Source organism: Diabrotica virgifera, chromosome 7, assembly GCF_917563875.1.
Source record: "Diabrotica virgifera virgifera chromosome 7, PGI_DIABVI_V3a".
Classification (NCBI taxonomy): domain Eukaryota; kingdom Metazoa; phylum Arthropoda; class Insecta; order Coleoptera; family Chrysomelidae; genus Diabrotica; species Diabrotica virgifera.
Genome location: NC_065449.1, coordinates 208,169,266 through 208,187,965, shown reverse-complemented (window position 1 = coordinate 208,187,965; position 18,700 = coordinate 208,169,266). Strand labels below are relative to the sequence as shown.

Sequence of the window (18,700 nt, the reverse complement as noted above, 5' to 3'; positions counted from 1 at the left end):
TCGGAAATTTTTTGCTCGTGGGGTACCCAGCGAATTATAGTGGAAATTTTTTGACGTTTGCAATAACAGAACATTTTTGACAGACTGGTTTTTATTTGTTTACATAATTTAGTTTTGATTCATTTTAGTTACAAAGCTAAGATGTTTTCTATATTCTTCGGACACCTCCTCTCTTCTTAATGGCGAAAATGCAGGACTTTGAATGTTTTCAATTAAGTTTCTATGTCTAATAAAATATATATAATATTTAGACACTAATTTATTTACCTTTTTCCCATTCAGTACTTTCAATTTTGCGTAGTTTAGTTTTAAAAACGCCAAAAAATAATTTTCTATCACTTGTAGTTACTCAAAACTTCTGTAAAATTAAAGAATATACTATTTTCTATCTTGAAATGGTATTCCCATGCAACTACAATGAGTAGAAATTACGAATTTGAAAGCCTAAATAATTGCTGACAAAGCTATGGCGCGCTATTAATCTGTTCATGCAGCTTTGGATTTTCAAATGCAAATTTGGTGTGGAATTTTCTTACCGAATACCACGCGAAGTCAAATTAATATCCGGAAATTTTTTTTTGATCATGAATATTTTTAGAAAATTTCCCTCGTCTGCGACTCGGGAAATTTTCAAAATATTCATGATCTCAAAAAAATTTCCGGAAATAATTTGACCTCTAGTGGTATTACTAGTGATAATTTAGGTCATTCTGAACAAAAAAGGTCTGTTGTGATTTTTCTCTAAAATTGATTGTTGTCGGGCTATATGGCCATTTTCGAATTTTTCAAATTTTAAATCGCGTATAACTCGACAACAATCAATTTTAGAGAAAAATCACGAGACCCTCTTTGCTCAGAATTTGTTTAAAAACAATTGTTTAAATATTTTTTCTACCACGGCACCGCCTGGCACCCTGTGGATATGTTATAAGGACCTCTTTTTGAGTTAATTTTGTGCAAAAAAATCGAATCGGAATAACTTCACTAACGGGGGCGACGATAAATCCTGGACTATAGCGCTAATTGTTAATAATTAAAAATAACAGCTTTGTAATAAAAATAATGACAAAAATCTCTTCAGGACCTTGAAGAAGGGGTTTGAAACTTGATTTGGTCACTGTTTAAATTTCATAATAATAATTTTTAATCGAGTTATTAAGCCTTGAAAATGGCCATTTTCGTATTTTTCAAATTTTTAATCGCATATATCTCAACAACAATCAATTTTAGAAAAAAATGACAAGACCTTTTTTGCTAAGAATGTCACAAATTATCTGAAAAAATTGTTTTAAATGAGAAAATTATTTTTGTGAATTTGTTTAAAAAATTATTTAAATAATTTTTGACCACGGCACCGCCCGGCACCCTGTGGATATGTTATAAGAACCTCTTTTTGAGTAAGTTTGTGCAAAAAAATCGAATCGGAATAATTTCGCTAGCGGGGGCGACGATACAGGACGGTCTAACAGAACACAGGCTGGTAGGTTTAACTGGGAGCAAATGGGCATGGTACTCTGTGATCGAAAAATCAGACAATCAGAGAAGAGCTGAAAAAAACGACTACAATGATTTGGTACATCAGATGTGAAAATGGGAACTATCTAGAACAAAGGATAGAGCTGTTAAAAATTGAGTGAACGAGAGAGGTAGAGGAAAGCCGAGGAGAAGATGGAAAAACTTTGTGGTACGGGAGAAGGCTCTCGAGAAGGCAAGGTTTAAATAAAGAAAACACTATAGACAGAAATGTATGGTGAAGAAGAGTAAGGAACAGCTCCCCTGAAAAGGAAAAAGTTAAGGAAGAAGAAGATTAACGCATGTTTTAAAATGTTAAAATGGTAAAAAACGTAAATTTGCTAAAAAAGAATATGTGTGTAATTTGTACGCACGTAAGAAGTTATACTTCTTTTATTATGATTTCAACGAAATTAATATACTTACTTTAAACAGTTTAGGTATTTATATTTTACAGGTAAATAGGGAAAAGTGTACTTTTGAAGTGTGTAAATGAAATAATTCCTAGCTGAGCGCTTTCGGCTTATAAAGCCATCTTCAGAGCTATGGTCAAAAGGATCAAAATACCACTATGAAGAGAGATAGATCCCATGTATGATATAAAAATACTTCTATTTTTATGTAGTTTTTTAATTGATGGAAAATTTGGAAAAAAAACCTGTCTGATTGTTGAAAAATGCTCAAATTAGCTATTGTTTGAGGTCGGAAAAGTTAAAAACATCTATTACAAGCACAAAGGACTTTCACACGAAAAATTACATTACATAAAACAAATATTTGATCATGGTAAGGTCAAGAAACCTTACCATCTGAAGTCTACGGTGTCAGCATGCAGAAAAATTTATATATTATATATATTTTCTGCACGCTGACACCATAGATTTCAGATGGTAAGGTTTCTTGACCTTACCATGATCAAATATTCGTTTTATGTAATGTAATTTTAGAATAGTTCAGATATAAGAAATAAGGAATTTGTTGTGATATTTATTTATAGTCGATAGTAAACTGAAACACCTCATAACAAGATAAGGACACCGAAGTAGGATTTTCCAATTACTAGAATAAATCACCAAAAAAGACACCAAAACCATCACTGGTGCACTGGTGACGCAATCGGAAAAGTTAGGAATTGAAAATCGGAATAATTGGTATATTTTTTTTTTCAATTTTTTTGATAATTATTCGTCGAGGTGTATTTTCTTGCGCTGTGGGCCAGAAGGATCTTTTATTACTTCATCAAAATTTTCATCTCGAACTTGAGAATTACTTCCCAAATTTTCGTCATGTAATTATAAATAAATTGCATCAAAGTTAATGGAAGTGTAAGTATTTTCTTCTTCGAATTTATAATCTTGCTATGTGAAAGTTAGCCCGTAACAGCTAAAGCAGTAATCAGTACACTTCAAACCGTACAACCTTCTTTCAAAAAATTACTACTAATTTTTTTCTAATGACTGAATCTAAGGTCTACAATTTACTAAACTCTTCACCAAACCTAATAAAAAGTGCTGGTTTTAGAATAATATCGGCCCTTCATGGTGGTAGAAGAGTCAATGGAGTACCTATATTTGATTGAACTGAGTGCAAAAAAAGTGCAAAAAAATTTAAATTAACCATGCTCCAAGTCCAAGGGTTATAAATTAAAACATTTACTTATAAGCAGTATTTATCGGTGTTTTATTTCATTACGACTTTCCTCCAATATGTCGTAATCGTTTTAAAGTTATAAGCACGTAAGGTAAAACCAAATCGATGTTTTTAGCAATGTTTAAATATTTTAATTTTTTTTAATAATGTTTCGGGCGCATGTGAGAAAAAGTATGAGTCAATGATTATTACTGAAGTTATCTCACAACTTTTTCTGCAAAAATCAGAATGCCGCCTCTCATATCCAAATGTCTATCCATTTTTCACAGATCCGCCCTGATCTAACAAGGAAATAGTTTTCGAACCATTGACACAAGACACAATTATAGTTCAGAGAAATCAGGAAAAAAAATATCCTGTTGGTGACACAACCCCCTCCAGGCCGAAATTAAATTTTTTGAGTAGTATGGACATCTATAAAAAATAATCTATATGTTTCCTGCAGCCGATTTTGATGATATACATAGTTATAAACAAATAAAGATCAAAAAACGGTAAATTTTCGCTTTTATCGTCTATTACCAAAAAGTTAAGCATTTTAAACAAATTTGAGAGTAAGAAACTCACAAATCGTATAAAAAAAATTCAATATGGCGTTCGCGGAATATGGCTATCCTTATTGGTTGCTTAGAAAATTGCAAAATAAATCATAAATTTTGAGTTTATATAAATATTCATAACTTATGTATAAAATAACTTAGAACCTTCTTATTAAACGCAATGCTGAGCCTTCTGGTGCTTAAATCATACCCTAAATTTCAAAGCAATTGGTCAAATAGTTTAAAAGTTATTTAATTTGTTTATCCCAAATTAATTTTTTTGCAACACTATTAGTCAGAAAATGATGAAGTTACAATAATACTTTGGATAGTTTATGAAAGAAGAAGATTTACACTATTAATTTAATTTAAGAAAAATGACAAAACATAATTCTAAATATTGCAAAATTATTTTGCAAGAACATGTGAATTAAAAAAGGGGGGCTAACTTCGTCCCTAATTGTCCTAGGACAGTTGTTTTTCTTTCTAAATGTGTATAAAAATTTAGTCTTTCTAAATATGAATAGACTCTAAATATGAAAAAATAATTTTTCCACCTACCTCTACCGAAAGTATACTTTCCCGGACCTGTTTGTAGGGAGCAAAGTTGTACTTTTCCTCCCTAGGGAGGAAAATATTTTTCCTCCCTAGGGAGGAAAAGTAAAAGTGACGTCATGGTATTTCAGTCATAAAATATAACTTATTGACGCCCTGTATAATATCTATTTTCTATTACGAAGTATCTATACATTTTAACGTTTATTTATAAAACACCCTGTATTTTGCAGAATGGTAAAAAACAGTAAATTGTTATTTTGATTTAACAATGTTTACATTAATAATTTGACTTATATCTGACAGTTGACAGTTATATTGTACCTACTTGTTGTTTTAGTTCTAATAAATTTTGTCGGTTAGTTACATAAATAAATTAAGTAAAAATGAAAAAATGACCTGTTATTTGAGGAAGGTGGAAAAACCATATGTATAACATGGGAGTAAAGTGCCTTTTCCTCCCTTGAATGATTACTGCCCTCCGCTACGCGTCGGGCAGTAAACTTCATTCTCGGGAGGAAAAGTTACACTTTCCTCCCTTGTTATACAAATAGCTATTTCATATTTAGAAAGACTGGGTAACGGTTAAAAAGTTATTCTAATTGTTTATAAGTAAGCAAAAAATTGACATGTTTTTCAAAATAATTTTACACTGTTTAAAATTAATTTTTGTCATTTTTATTTAATTAATTTAATATGTAGTATAAATGTTCTTCTTTTATTTATTTGACCAATTGCTTTGAAATTTAAAATATAATTTAAGCACAAGAAGTCTCAGCATTCCTTGTAATAAGAAGGTTCTAACCTAATTTTTACATAAGTTATGAACATTTATAAAATCTCTTAAATTTATGACCTATTTTGCAATTTTCCAAGCAACAAATAAGGATAGACATATTTAGCGATCGCTATATTGAAGTTTTTTATATGATTAATGAGTTTCTTAATCTCACATTTGTTTAGAATGCTTCACTTTTTAGTAATAAACGAAAAAAGCGAAAATTTACCGTTTTTTGATCTTTATTTGTTTATAACAAACTATGTATTACATCAAAATCGGCTGCAGGAAACATAATATAGGTTATTAAAACAGATGTCCATACTACTCAAAAAATTTGCTTTGGCCTGGAGGGGGATGTGTCACGAGAAAAATTTTATTTCTCTGGACTATTATTAGGTTAGTCCTATTACGTTGTTAAATATTTCCATTAATATAATATAATATTTACACAGTAAATTTAATAACATCTGAAGCAGTGTACTTGAAAACTTATATACCTACACTCTGGAATAATGACCTGTTTATCATCTTATTAAAATTTTCCATAACAAGTTCATATTACACAACTTTAATCACAGTTTCGGTATTACCGTTTGAATTTATTGGACTACAAAATAAAAAAGGCAGCTAAATAAATGAAAATTAAATAAAAATTAAATTAAAATATTTCACTTCTTTTCCGATGTTTTTATTTCTCCATATTGTTTCATTCAGGCCACCTGCGGCTCTGTTTGCTTTATTCACCTGATCTTCCACTTCTGTTTCGAGCTTTCCGTAGCTGCATAGTGTGATGCCTAGATATTTAAACTCCATGACTTGTTCTATTATTTGACCCTCCAGCTCTAATTTACACCTTATTAGATCTGCTGTTATAACCATGCATTTAGTCTTTTTTGGGGAAATTAACATGTTAAATTTTCTAGCGGTTATATTAAATTCGTGCAGCATACGTTGTAAATCATCTTCACTTTGAGAGATTAGTATTGCGTCGTCTGCATAGCAGATTATTTTAAGTTGTTTTTCTCCCATTTGGTATCCTTTTTTTGTTCTTACTTTTTTTATTATTTCGTCCATGATCAGGTTGAACAACAGAGGACTCAGGGAATCTCCCTGTCTTATCCCATTGCAAGCTTCAATTGGGTCAGTTAGTTCATCATCTACTTTTACTTTTATTGTATTGTTCTGGTAGATATTTTCGATAGTTTGAATTATTCCTATAGGTACCTCTCTTGCGTACAATAAATGGATAACGTCCTTTAATTTGACCCTGTCGAATGCCTTTTTAAGGTCCACGAAACATAAGTATGCCGGTTTGTTGTATTCTAACGATTTTTCTTGAATCTGCTTCATTATAAATATAGCGTCGGTGCATGATCTTCCCGACCTAAAACCTTGTTGTTCTTCTGCTAATGTCATAATTTTATTCAGTTTGTTTGTTATCACTTTGGTCGTTAATTTTAGTGTTGTGTTTAATAAATGAATTCCTCTGTAATTCTCCGGGTCCGATTTTTCTCCCTTTTTGAAGAGAGGTATTAGGATGCTTGATCTCCATTCTTGTGGTATTCTGTTTTGTTCTATTATTTTTTGGATTAGTTTTAATAATTGTTTGGTCAGGTCTTGTCCTCCATACTTTAGGAGTTCATTCGATATTCTGTCCTCTCCTGGTGATTTTCTATTTTTTAATTTCCTTAATGCTTCCGTTTCCAAGTTTCCTTCTGAAGGTGTTTCGTTTTTATTAGTTCATTCATCTCTTTTCTTTGTCCTCTGATCATTCTCCATATTTCCTTTTGTGTTCCGTAGAAGTCGTGTTCCATCTGTTTTGAGAAACTCTCCCAGTGTTCTCTTTTTATTTGTCTGACTAGAGTGTTTGTTTCGTTTCTAATTCTTTTATAGTGGTTGTATGCCTGTTGTGTTTGTTGATGCCTGTTGTGTTTGTTGTGTTCTGTATTCTAAAAAGGCTTTCTTCTTTTCTTCACATTTTATCTTCAGTTCCTCTCGAAACCATGGGGTTTTCTTTTTTGATATATTGGTATTCGTTACTTTCCTCTCTCCAAGTGATTCTGTTGCTGCGTTAATTATGTTACTTTTGAGTTTGAGTCACAGACAAACTCAACCCAATAAATCCTTTAGTCAGGAAGGTTAAGGGAACTTAATGCATAAGATATTATGTATGTCTTTTATGTGGTTTGGGCTTATCTTTTTATTGTCTTTTGGTTGGTGTCTAAGGAAAAGAACAGGTATCACCGATGTCGTCGAACGTATAGCCAAGCTGAAATGGAATTGGGCAGGTCACATAGCGCGACTGAAAGCCTCAAGATGGACCAGAAAACTAATTGACTGGCGCCCAAGAGAAGACAAACGCAGCAGAGGACGACCACCAAAACGTTGGATGAACGACATTAAACGAATGTCCATGAAATGGCAACAAGACACACAGAATTGTGGAGAGTGGCAAAAAATGGGACAGACCTATGTCCAGCAGTGGACAGAAGAGGTTGCATGATGATGATGATTGGTTGGTGTTTCATTGGAAGTCCTTCCCACTCCAACTCCATTTCTAGATCCGCCACTGAGATCATTACGATGGTCAAAAATTATTTTTAACTTTTTCTATTAGTCCATTCTTTCACGGTTTTTGCTCTAAATTTTAAAGAACCGCTTGGATTGACATGAAATTTGGCATACGTATAGCTTACATGTCAAAGAAAAAAAGTGATATTGTGCCGATGTGTGCTTTTGCCCTGGGGGTGACTTTCACCCCCTCTTGGGGGTGAAAAAATATATGTGCAAAATAAGTCCGGAAATGGATAAACTGACTAATTTTAAGTAACTTTTGTCCTATAGAGCTTTTTCGCCAAATCAACACTTTTCGAGTTATTTGCGAGTGAATATGTTCATTTTTCAACAAAATAACCACATTTTTAGACGGTTTTTTGCAAATAACTCAAAAAGTAAGAATTGTCGAAAAAAACGTTCTTAGCAAAAATATAGCCTAGAAAAAAATAAAAAAAATGGTGTACGCGTTAGGTCTCTGGATCTCGTAGAACCAGAGTTATAGCCAATGAAAAATAGATTCATATTTACCAAATTTCAAATAGAATATTTCGACGTGAAATATCCAAAAAAGTAAGCACTTTTTGGGGAAAACCCATTATAACTTTTTTAAAGTGTTTAAAAAATATTTATTTTTGTTTTTACAAAAAGTTTCTAGCATTAAATTTAAGCAAGTTACGCTCAAAATAAAGTTGGTCCCTTTTGTTTTTGCAAAAAAAATCGGGAAGATCACCCCCTAATTAGCAACTTAAATGAAATTAATCGTTACCGCTCCACAAATTAGTGTACTTATGTTGTGTTTATATGATCTGTAAGTTTCATCGATTCAAAGTGCTTATTTTTTAAAAAATTTGGTTTCAAAATAAAAATTTTAAAAATTTAAATTCTGAAAAATATGCTTTCTTTCAAAATAACTTAAAAATTGTTAGAGATACCAAAAATCTCGAAAAACAAAAAAAGTCAGATTTGCTTTTTTGAATATCATGTATTTTTTTGTTTTTCTGTTAGACAAAAATGGATTAAGATTTGGTGTTTCTAAATTTGCATACATTCGAGATCAGTGACTCGTTCAACCCATTTTAACTACAGCCCTTTCAATAATAAGGACTTTGAACCGATGGAACTTACAGATCATATAAACAATATATACACGAGTCAAGAAACTTTTAAAGTCGTAACGATTAAGTTGATTTAAGATACTAATTAGGTTGTGATTTTCTCGATTTTTTTACCAAAACCAAAAGGGACTAACCTTATTTTGAGCGTAACTTATTTAATTTTGATGTTAGAATTTTTTTTATGAAACAAAAATGAAGCTTTTTTTAAACACTTTAAATAAGTTTTAATGAGTTTTCTCCGAAATGTGCTTCATTTTTGGTTATTTCACGTTAAATTATTCTATTTGGAATTTGACGAATAGGAACCTATTTTTCATTAGCTATAACTCTACTTCTACTAGGTGTAGAGATCAGAGATATACACCAGTTTTTTAAATTTTTTACAGGCTATATTTTTGCCAAGAATGATTTTTCGACAAAATTCTTACTATTTGAGTTATTTGCGAAAAACCGTCTAAAAGCGTGTCTATTTTGTTGAAAAAATGAACATATTCACTGCCAAATAACTCGAAAAGTATTGACTTAGTTAAAAAACTCTATAGAACAAAAGTTACTTAAAATTAGCCAGTTTATCCATTTCCTGACTTTCTTTGGACGAATATTTTTTTAACCCCAAAAGGGGGTGAAAACTATCCCCAGGGCAAAAGCACATATCGGCACAATATCACTTTTTTTCTTTGACTTATTAGCTATGTGTATGCAAAATTTCATGTTAATCCAAGCGGTTCTTTAAAATTTAGAGGTTTTGCAATATTTTACCGTTAAAGGACGGACTATATTGGCATTTTTTATTGATAGGTTCCTGGTATTTTTGCTTAATTATAAATAAATTACACTCAAAATGAATAATGAAAATAATACAACGAAGAACAACAGATGCAACAAATTCATCATCATCATCATCATTTGGCTCTACAACTCTATGTGAGTCTTGGCCGCGTTTACTATTTCCCTCCATTGTTGTCGGTCCTGAGCAGCTATTTCCCATTGCTGTACTCCCATTTTGCGTAGATCGCTGGCTACTGCGTCCTTCCATCTCTTTCTTGGGCGACCAACTGACCTTTTTCCATCGGGCCTTTCCCAGAATGTGGCGTTTAGAAGTCTTTCGTCACTTGATCTTAGTACGTGACCCGCCCATCGTATTCTGTTTGATTTAATGTAGCGTACTATGTTTTCATCTCCGTATATTGTCTGGAGTTCATCATTGTGTCTTCTTCTCCATTCTCCTGTTGTCTCTTCTCTGCAAGGCCCATAGATAGTCCGCAGTATCTTTCTTTCAAGTACCAGTAATTTTGTTGTTTCCCGCTGATTCAGAGTCCATGTTTCGCTTCCATACGTTATTGTGGGACGAATTATTGTCTTATGTACTCTTATTTTTGCTGGTCTTGAGAGTATTTTTGATTTAAGTAGGGTCCTTAATGAGTAATATGCCCTGTTTCCTGCAATAATCCTGGCTGCCACGTCCTTTTCATAGTTATTTTCAGATGTTATGATCGCTCCCAGGTACTTAAATTCTTTGACGACTTCAAAATTGTATTCATTAATTGTTACGTTTTGTCTAACCCTTGGTCTTGGGTTCTTCGTAACCACCATGTACTTGGTCTTGTCCTCGTTGACCTTAAGACCAACTTCCTTGGCTCCGTTCTCGAATAGGGTGAAAACTTCTTTTGCATCTCTGGTGGATTGTGCAATTGTGTCCACGTCATCCGCAAAGGCTAATAGTATTTTTGATCCTTGGGCGGCAAATCCGTTTGTCAGTTGTGGCTGAGCTTTCCTTACTGCATGTTCCAGTGCGAAGTTAAACAGCAGGGGGGCGAGAGGATCTCCTTGTCTAAGTCCGGTGTCAATGAGAAATTCCTCCGACGTGGTGCTGCCAATTCGGATTCGTGCGGAAGCGTTCTCCGTGCTCACCTTTGCTAATCGTACCAGTTTTCCAGGTACTCCCATTTCTACCATAGTCTCCCACAATGCTTCTCTGCTAACAGAATCGTAAGCTTGTTTGAAGTCCACGAAGATTTGGTGTACATCGCGGTTGAATTCCCAGTTTTTTTCCAACACCTGGCGTAGGACGAAGATCTGGTCTATAGTCGACCTTCCCGGTCTGAATCCGCTTTGGTAGTCGCCTATTATTTCCTCTGCGTATGGAGTTAGTCTTCTAAACAGTATTATGGATATAATCTTGTATGCTGTATTAATTAACGATATTCCTCTATAGTTCCGACATATTTGTTTGACTCCCTTCTTGTGAATAGGTATTATATGGCTTTCATGCCAGTGTTTCGGTATTTCTTCTCTTTCCCAGACTTCTCTTATAAGATGATATATCTCAAGATGTAGTTTGTCTCCCCCTTTTTTTAGTAGTTCCGCCTGTATGCCGTCTGGGCCTGGGGCTTTATGGTTTTTTAGGGACGAAATTGCTGACTTTACTTCAGCTAGTGTGGGCCCTGGTATTTCAGGTTCGGCTAACTGGTACTGTCTTTGTTGCCCTGTCGTTGTGGGGTCGTTGTGATGCAACAAATTGATACAACTAAATTAAGGAACCGACTTATAAGAAAATGTCTGACAAATCAAATAAATGATTCTTAATGAATGTCAAAGAACGATTGAATCGAATACAAAATGATTATTAAGGTAGATAGAAATAGATAAAAGTTAAAAAGAGAAACTGACACGAACCAGATACAAAAAGAAACAACGGATGACGGAGAAAATATTAGATTTAATGGAAAAAAGACGGATGTCTTTTGACGGATGGAAAATAATAATTGTGCTTGCATGTCATTGTACAGGGCTGAAAGGAAGCATTGTATTTTCTCCTAATTTTAAAAATTCTGTGGAAAAATGGAATAGCTGATTCTGTTTCATAGTCCTGTCATATTTTACCGGAGGCATCACCAACATTTTGTTTTTTGAATTATCCGAATATCTTTTTTCTTGTAAGAGCTGTACCATTTTTTGTAAATAAAAACACTGATTGACTCATACAATTGAGGTTGGATTGATAAGATTAGAATGGCCCGCATTCAGCCCAGATCTCAATCATATTGAGCATTTATGGGATGAATAAAAAAAGCTATTTGCCGTCATCCTAGGCCTCCAGAAAATTTGGTACAGTTATGGCCCTTGTAGAGGAATATCGGGCTATTTCCCAGGCAACGAAAACACATCTTTATTAGATGCTAAACACATTGGGAGAAGTCGTTGCTGCAAGAGGTGGACATAACCGCTATTGAATTGTTTTGTTCTGTTGTTAAATTTGTTTTGTTTTGTTAATTTTAGTGCTTTGATATTTTTAATTAAATAAACCTTCAAAGCAGTGTTTTTAATTACAGCTCTTACAAGAAAAAAGAGATATTCAGATAATTCAAAAAACAAGACCTTAGTGATACCTCCAGGATAATACAAAAGGAGTATGAAACAAAATCAGCCCTCCAATTTTTCCACAGAATTTTTTAAAGTTAAGAGAAAAAACAACGCTTACATTCACTCCCATATAAGGGAGCGTTCAAGTATTACGTAACGCACTCTTATGGGAGTTTAACTATTGCGTAACGCAATTTTTAAAGATTTTTGACCCCCCTCCCCCCCCCCCGTCTGCGTTACGTAATACTTGAACGGTCCCTAATGCCATCTAAGCAAAAAAAATGTTTTACCGGAATAATAGGAATTGACATCAATACATGTACCTACAAACTCGTGCAAAAATCTTTAAAATCGAAGTACAAATAATAAAGTTATAGATTGTCAAACTTAATCAAAAATTTTGGGTGGCAGAATTTCGTGCCGGTGAGCGTATATATACATTTAGCCATATCTTAATTTTTTTAAATAAGATTTTTTGCATCTGGTTTTGGTAACACTTCAGAAAAAGTCACGCGTCGCCACTGATAAATACACTACAGTTATTTAAAATGTAGTGTTACGAAGGATGCTTAGAGTAGCAAGAACCCAAAAGAAAACGAACACGGAAGACACGAACCAGAAATGGGCAAAGAGTACGAAATGATAAACATATAACGAAGTTACAATATCTTAGACACGAAATGAGGGGACAGCATAAGGAAATGCTAAGATTGATAATACAGGAAAAGATAAGAAGATGAAGGAGTATGGGAAGAAGGAGAGTGCCATGATTGAAAAATTTAAGGGACTGGTTTAAATGTACAGTGGAAATTCGATAAGTCGGATTAATCGGGACCGCGGCCTGTCCGGGTTATCGAAAATCCGGGTTAGCCGGAAAATATGGTAAAAATTAATAAAACATATAAATAATAAACAAATACACATTATAATTTCAAAAACATGAAATACATATGCACAGTACATCGAAATTACGTACAGTTGTATACAGTATTGTTTATTTCTTGGTAAAAAAGTCAAAGTGAAAAAATGTTTGTTTTGTCTGATGAAAATCGGTCCGGGTTAACCGGCCTTCCGGGTTATCCGAGGCCGACTTATCGGGGTTCCAGTGTAGTTCAATAGAATTCTTTGAGCAGCGGTAGATAGAGCAAAGATAGTGCCGATTGGGAGAAGGCTCTTAAAGAAGAACAATAAAGTATTTTGGCATTTTTTCGGCATATTTCATGTCGTAATATTACTTCTATTCATTTCTACATTTTTTACTCTCATTTGATAGTAAACAAATTACCTATATGTACATAAAAACCTTGCAAATAAACTTACCCAAAGAATAGTTTTTTAACTAGACCTGCTTGCTTTTTTGGATTTTCATGTTTTAACTTAAAGCCTATATCCATTCTACGAAGAAACCTTGCGCACCGTTCACCACCTCAAGATAAATAAGAAATTTCCACAACGCTCATTGTCCAGTCACTGTTTGCACAACAATTCTTCAGAATGAATATTACTTATTGTTAAAGATAAAAACGTGTTTGCTTAGAGACTAATTGTTAGTTCTAGGCAAAGCCATTACGACTTGGTTTTAGGTTAAATATTGGAACTAGGTATTATAGACCAGGGCGCATCTGTAAAAATATTAGTACATTTGGACGTTGAGAGGTGACTCAAATTTTCTTACAGAAATTGCTTGAAAATAAATCAAATAATAATATTTGAGTTATCCTCCCTCTCAAAAAGGTCCGGAACATTGTTTAAATAATCAAAATGTCAAAAAATTAAGGAAAAGTTCGATTTTTTTCTTCGTTTTTTGTTTATAACTTTAAAAGTATTTATTTTCGAGAAAAGTTGTACTGACATAAAAGTTGCGTAATTAAATTTCCTACAATATAGAATTGGTTAAAAATTTAAAAAATAGTCACCCTTGTTGCAAAATAGCAATGATTGCGAAAAAACCATACAAAAACAAGTATCCGCATTTTACGTTTTTTAACCATTTATGCTACACTTAGGACCTTCATATTTCATTCAGAGAAACTTGATGATACTGTAAAATAATACTGTAAATTTCATTAAGATCGGTTCAATAGATTTTGCAAAATAAATTTTGCAATCCAGCTTTCTCAAAAAAAATTCATTTTTTCAAAATGTTACAGGACTAAAAATAAAGCAGACAGCAAGTTGAATTTTTTTTGCGTATAGAAGTGTACTGTACCTTTCATTTGAAATTTTGCAAAATTAAAATCGATTAACACCACGGCGTCAGCAATTTTTTTAAATAAACATTAATTATTGGTGCTACGCGCAAGACAGCGGATAGTTTGCTCTGATTGGGCATTCCAATGATCTTTGATAATAATTGATACATTTTAATGTTTATTACATTTCGATATAAATAAATAAATTTGTTTATTGCAAAATAAAAACACATACTCTATCCTTTGAAATAACACTTTTATTAGCAAAAACTTTTCTATGTTCATATATTTTAACATAGAGAATAAAAGTTTAGTATTTTTAAACATATGCAATTGTTTAAACAATATTTCACAAACAATAAAATTAGTTTGATTTTTATGGAATTAAAATATTAAAATACAACAAAATATAGAGTAAGAAAATAATATATTAGATAAAGATTGGAAGAAATTTGGTGGAAATCAACTTTTGTGAATCGAACACCGCTGTCCTGCGCATAGCACCAAAAATGAATGTTTATTTAAAAAATTTCCGGACGCCGTGGTAATTAATCGATTTTAATTTTGCAAATTGCAAATGAAAGGTACAGTACACTTCTATAAGCAAAAAAAACTTCAACTTGCTGTCTGCTTTATTTTCAGTCCTGTAACATTTTGAAAAAATGAATTTTTTTTGCGAAAGCTGGATTGCAAAATTTATTTTGCAAAGTCTATTAAACCGATCTTAATGAAATTTACAGTATTGTTATACTGTATTATAAAGTTTTTCTGGGTGAAATATGAAGGTCCTAAGTTTAGCATAAATGGTTAAAAAACGTAAAATGCGAATACTTGTTTTTGTATGTTTTTTTCGCAATTATTGTTATCAAACAAATGAAATAGAGAATGTGGAAAAATCCCCTTACGAATAACTCACACATCCACTATTTCTGGCTGGGAAAAATTTTTTGAATAGAATCAAAGATCCAAACACCAGTTCTTAGAAATGTGTTTCGCCCTCTTCAACCTCCGTGGGCTCATCGGTAAAGATGAGAGGTTGAATATCTTTAGACACATTCCATCAAAAAACAACATCCGAGACATAGACATAACAGGAGCGTAAATCTACGCCCAACCTGAAAGTGACAGTCTCAAGTTTTAATTCCCTAATTACTTTAGAGTAAGTAAGACAATGTTTATGAAAAAACAAAAGATGTAGATCTTTGAAACACACTCAGTGATCAAAAGATCCACAGGTACTGGTTTAACGACCACTCGTACGAAATCAAACAAATGAAATAGAGAATGTGGAAAAATCCCCTTACGAATAACTCACACATCCACTAAGGATGTGTGAGTTATTTTAATAATAACTTACCGATGAGCCCACGGAGGTTGAAGAGGGCGAAACACATTTCTAAGAACTGGTGTTTGGATCTTTGATTCTATTCGAAAAATTTAGTGGATGTGTGAGTTATTCGTAAGGGGATTTTTCCACATTCTCTATTTCATTTGTTTGATTTCGTACGAGTGGTCGTTAAACCAGTACCTGTGGATCTTTTGATCACTGAGTGTGTTTCAAAGATCTACATCTTTTGTTTTTTCATGAGCAATTATTGTTATTTTGCAACTAGGGTGACTATTTTTTAAATCTTTAACCAAATCTATATTGTACGAAATTTAATTACGCAACTTTTATATCAATACAACTTTTCTCGGAAATGAATATTTTTAAAGTTATAATCAAAAAACGAAGAAAAAAATCAAATTTTTCCTTCATTTTTTGACATTTTTTGACAGTTTTGAAGTATGTATACTTTTCCTCGTCACGACGGATTTGCTTGAAAATTTGCTTTTATGTTCCTCCTACCCCCAGTGCCGGATTAACCAATAGGCAAAGTAGGCAGTTGCCTATGGGCCTCGCAAGACCCAAAATGAAAAAATAATAATTAGAATTAAATAAAAATTGTAAACCATATTATATTGAAAAATTCAAATATCGCGCAATACCATAAAAGGGATGGTGGACGTATAAAATTACATTACAAGGAACATTACTGCCTATCAGTCTGCACGGTTTCTTAGAAAAGTAGTATGAGCAAGAGCAACAAATGAGTCAGCGCCCCCTCGCTACCCTCTCCTTCATTACTCATGCCTTTCGCTACATGTCAGGCAAATACAATGGTCTCCAGGCTCATTTTCTAAGATTAACAAACTTGCAATTTACATTTTTTGTGCCGCACACTCGCTTTGGTTGGAGTAAATGCTGCTAAAAGTTGCGTTGGACCCGTTGGAGCAATATCGTATTTTGGATTTGTTCAGTCCGTGTACAAATTTTTTTCAGCCTCTATCCACCGTTGGGAAGCTACGATCAAATGCGTAAATGAAACTTAACTAGGCGATCCCATTCGCCACGATTAGGGATTGCAATTGCTGGATCCAGCATCCAGCAATCCAGCTGGATCCAGCGCTTTTTTTTATATGCTGCAGCGCGGATCCGCAAACGTGTCAAATTCGAAATAAGTTACTGAATGTCTTCATTAGCCTCTTTATTCAAAGCCGTGAGTCGGCAACTTGCCATTCTATCGCGCTGGCAGTAGTTCAGTATGCTGAAAAACTTCTATAGCTTAAAAGTTTGAATCGATAAAGCGTTGATATACATTAATTCTGCGATAAAAGTCTCTGCTGGGGAGTGGTCAAAAATCAATGAGTTAATCGCCACTTTTAACCGGCTGTAGAAGCTCTTTGCAGAGTCCACTTTGTTAACGGTCGACACAATCATGAAATTTTTCTTAGACAAACTAAATAGCCGGGACTCTAGCATTAGTGCCGATCTACCGGAAGCACTACGCAACAGTTTGACGAAGGACTAAACAATCCTGGTTACTTACCCATGCCGAAAAAGAATGCAATGCGACAAGAGATGAAAAATTTGTTGATTCGTATAAATAAACAAGTAACTGTGGAACCAGTGCAAGATATAATGGAAGAAGATAGGCCAACTAATCCGGAGCCCGTGAATTTTACTTCGGAACAAGAACTTGAGATTGAATTGAAACGAGAAAGAGAAAACATTTATAGCCAAAAAAAACTAGGTCTCAAAAAAATTACGAAAAGATTTTGGAAAAGGAAATGGCGGTGTATGAGACCGAAGGAGTGAAAGGCGATCGTTTGTCAATGGTCTATGACCATTTTATGACCTTAAAACCGACCACAACAGAGGCCGAAAGGGCTTTCTCCGTAACCGGCTATATGTGCAGTTCTGTGCGAAGTAGGTAAGGCCTATGAAATCGTGTTTTTATTTTGATTCCACATTTTGCTGGATCCGCGATGGATCCAGCTGGATTCAGCCCAATCTTGCGAAAATCCAGCTGGATTGAAAATGCTGCTGGATTGCAATCCCTAGTCACGATCTAAACCTTGTCCTTAAAATATCAAGCAGCACTAGATGGACTGCAAGGGCTGATGCAACAAGATCTTTGTCTAAAGGTTACAATGCCTGCAAATCTGCTCTGTATACTCTTGCTGAAGACCCTAATCAGAAAGCTGAAACAATTAATGAGGCTAAGTGTTTGTTGAAAGAAATGTCAAAACAGAAACACTCATAATGAATGAGTTTTGGCAACAATTTTAGAACTCATCAACGCTGTCAGTAAATCATTACAGAGAAAATATATTGAACTTGAAACTGTAGTTCAGCTTCTAAAATTACTTTTGGAGTTCTTAAAATCCCAAAGAGATAATTTTGCTTACTACGAGCAGAAGGTCTGCGATCTACAATACTCTCAATTAATCGACGAGAGTAAACAAACGCAAGCAAGAAAACTACATTTTCAATGAAGTTTTTTTACAGGGTGGAGAAAAGTTGAAAGTTGAAACGAATCTAACAATTTTGGATAAGCTAATTATTGAGCTGAGTCGTCAGTCGACAGCGTACGAGTCAGTGACTCAAGATTTAGTGTTTTGTGTGTTTTTCCAAAACTGAGTGATACTCAAATAAAGGAGTGTGCTTCAAAACTACATGAAAACTATACTGATGATATTGGACCTGAAATTTAAGATGAACTACTGCAGTTCAAATATTTTATAGTCCATCTCCAGGACTTGTAGCGAAAACAATTTATTCCTGCTTCATAGTCTTTTTGGGATATTTATGAGAACAAATTCGAATCGAAGTTTCGAAATTTGTCAGTAGCTTTTAAGATTTATCTTACGTTCATGATTACAAATGCAACAGGCGAACGGTCATTTTCAAAAATGAAAATTTTTAAAAAACTGTCACCGTTCGACAGTGGCACAAAATAGACCCGCATTGGCGCATTTCCCTCAATTATGGCCATTGAGAATGATGTGCTCGAAAATTTGGAAGTTGAAGATATTTTAAGTAGTTTTGTTTCTATGAAACTCAGAAAAGTTACTATACACTGTGTCCGTAAAGTATGGAACAAATTCTTTTTT

The 18,700-nt window shown here is 33.6% G+C and overlaps 1 protein-coding gene across 2 annotated transcripts in view; it reads right to left on the bottom strand.

Moving 5' to 3' along the window:
• Positions 1-13,654, bottom strand: part of LOC114330002 (ATP-binding cassette sub-family C member 4-like) — a 110,649-nt gene extending 96,995 nt beyond the window's left edge. For both annotated transcript variants that reach the window (XM_050655866.1, XM_050655867.1), the window contains exon 1: positions 13,392-13,654. In XM_050655866.1, the coding sequence (XP_050511823.1) occupies positions 13,392-13,465 (74 nt within the window). In that variant the 5' untranslated portion in view covers positions 13,466-13,654. The remainder of the gene's footprint in view (positions 1-13,391) is intronic.
• Positions 13,655-18,700: the final 5,046 nt, after the last annotated feature.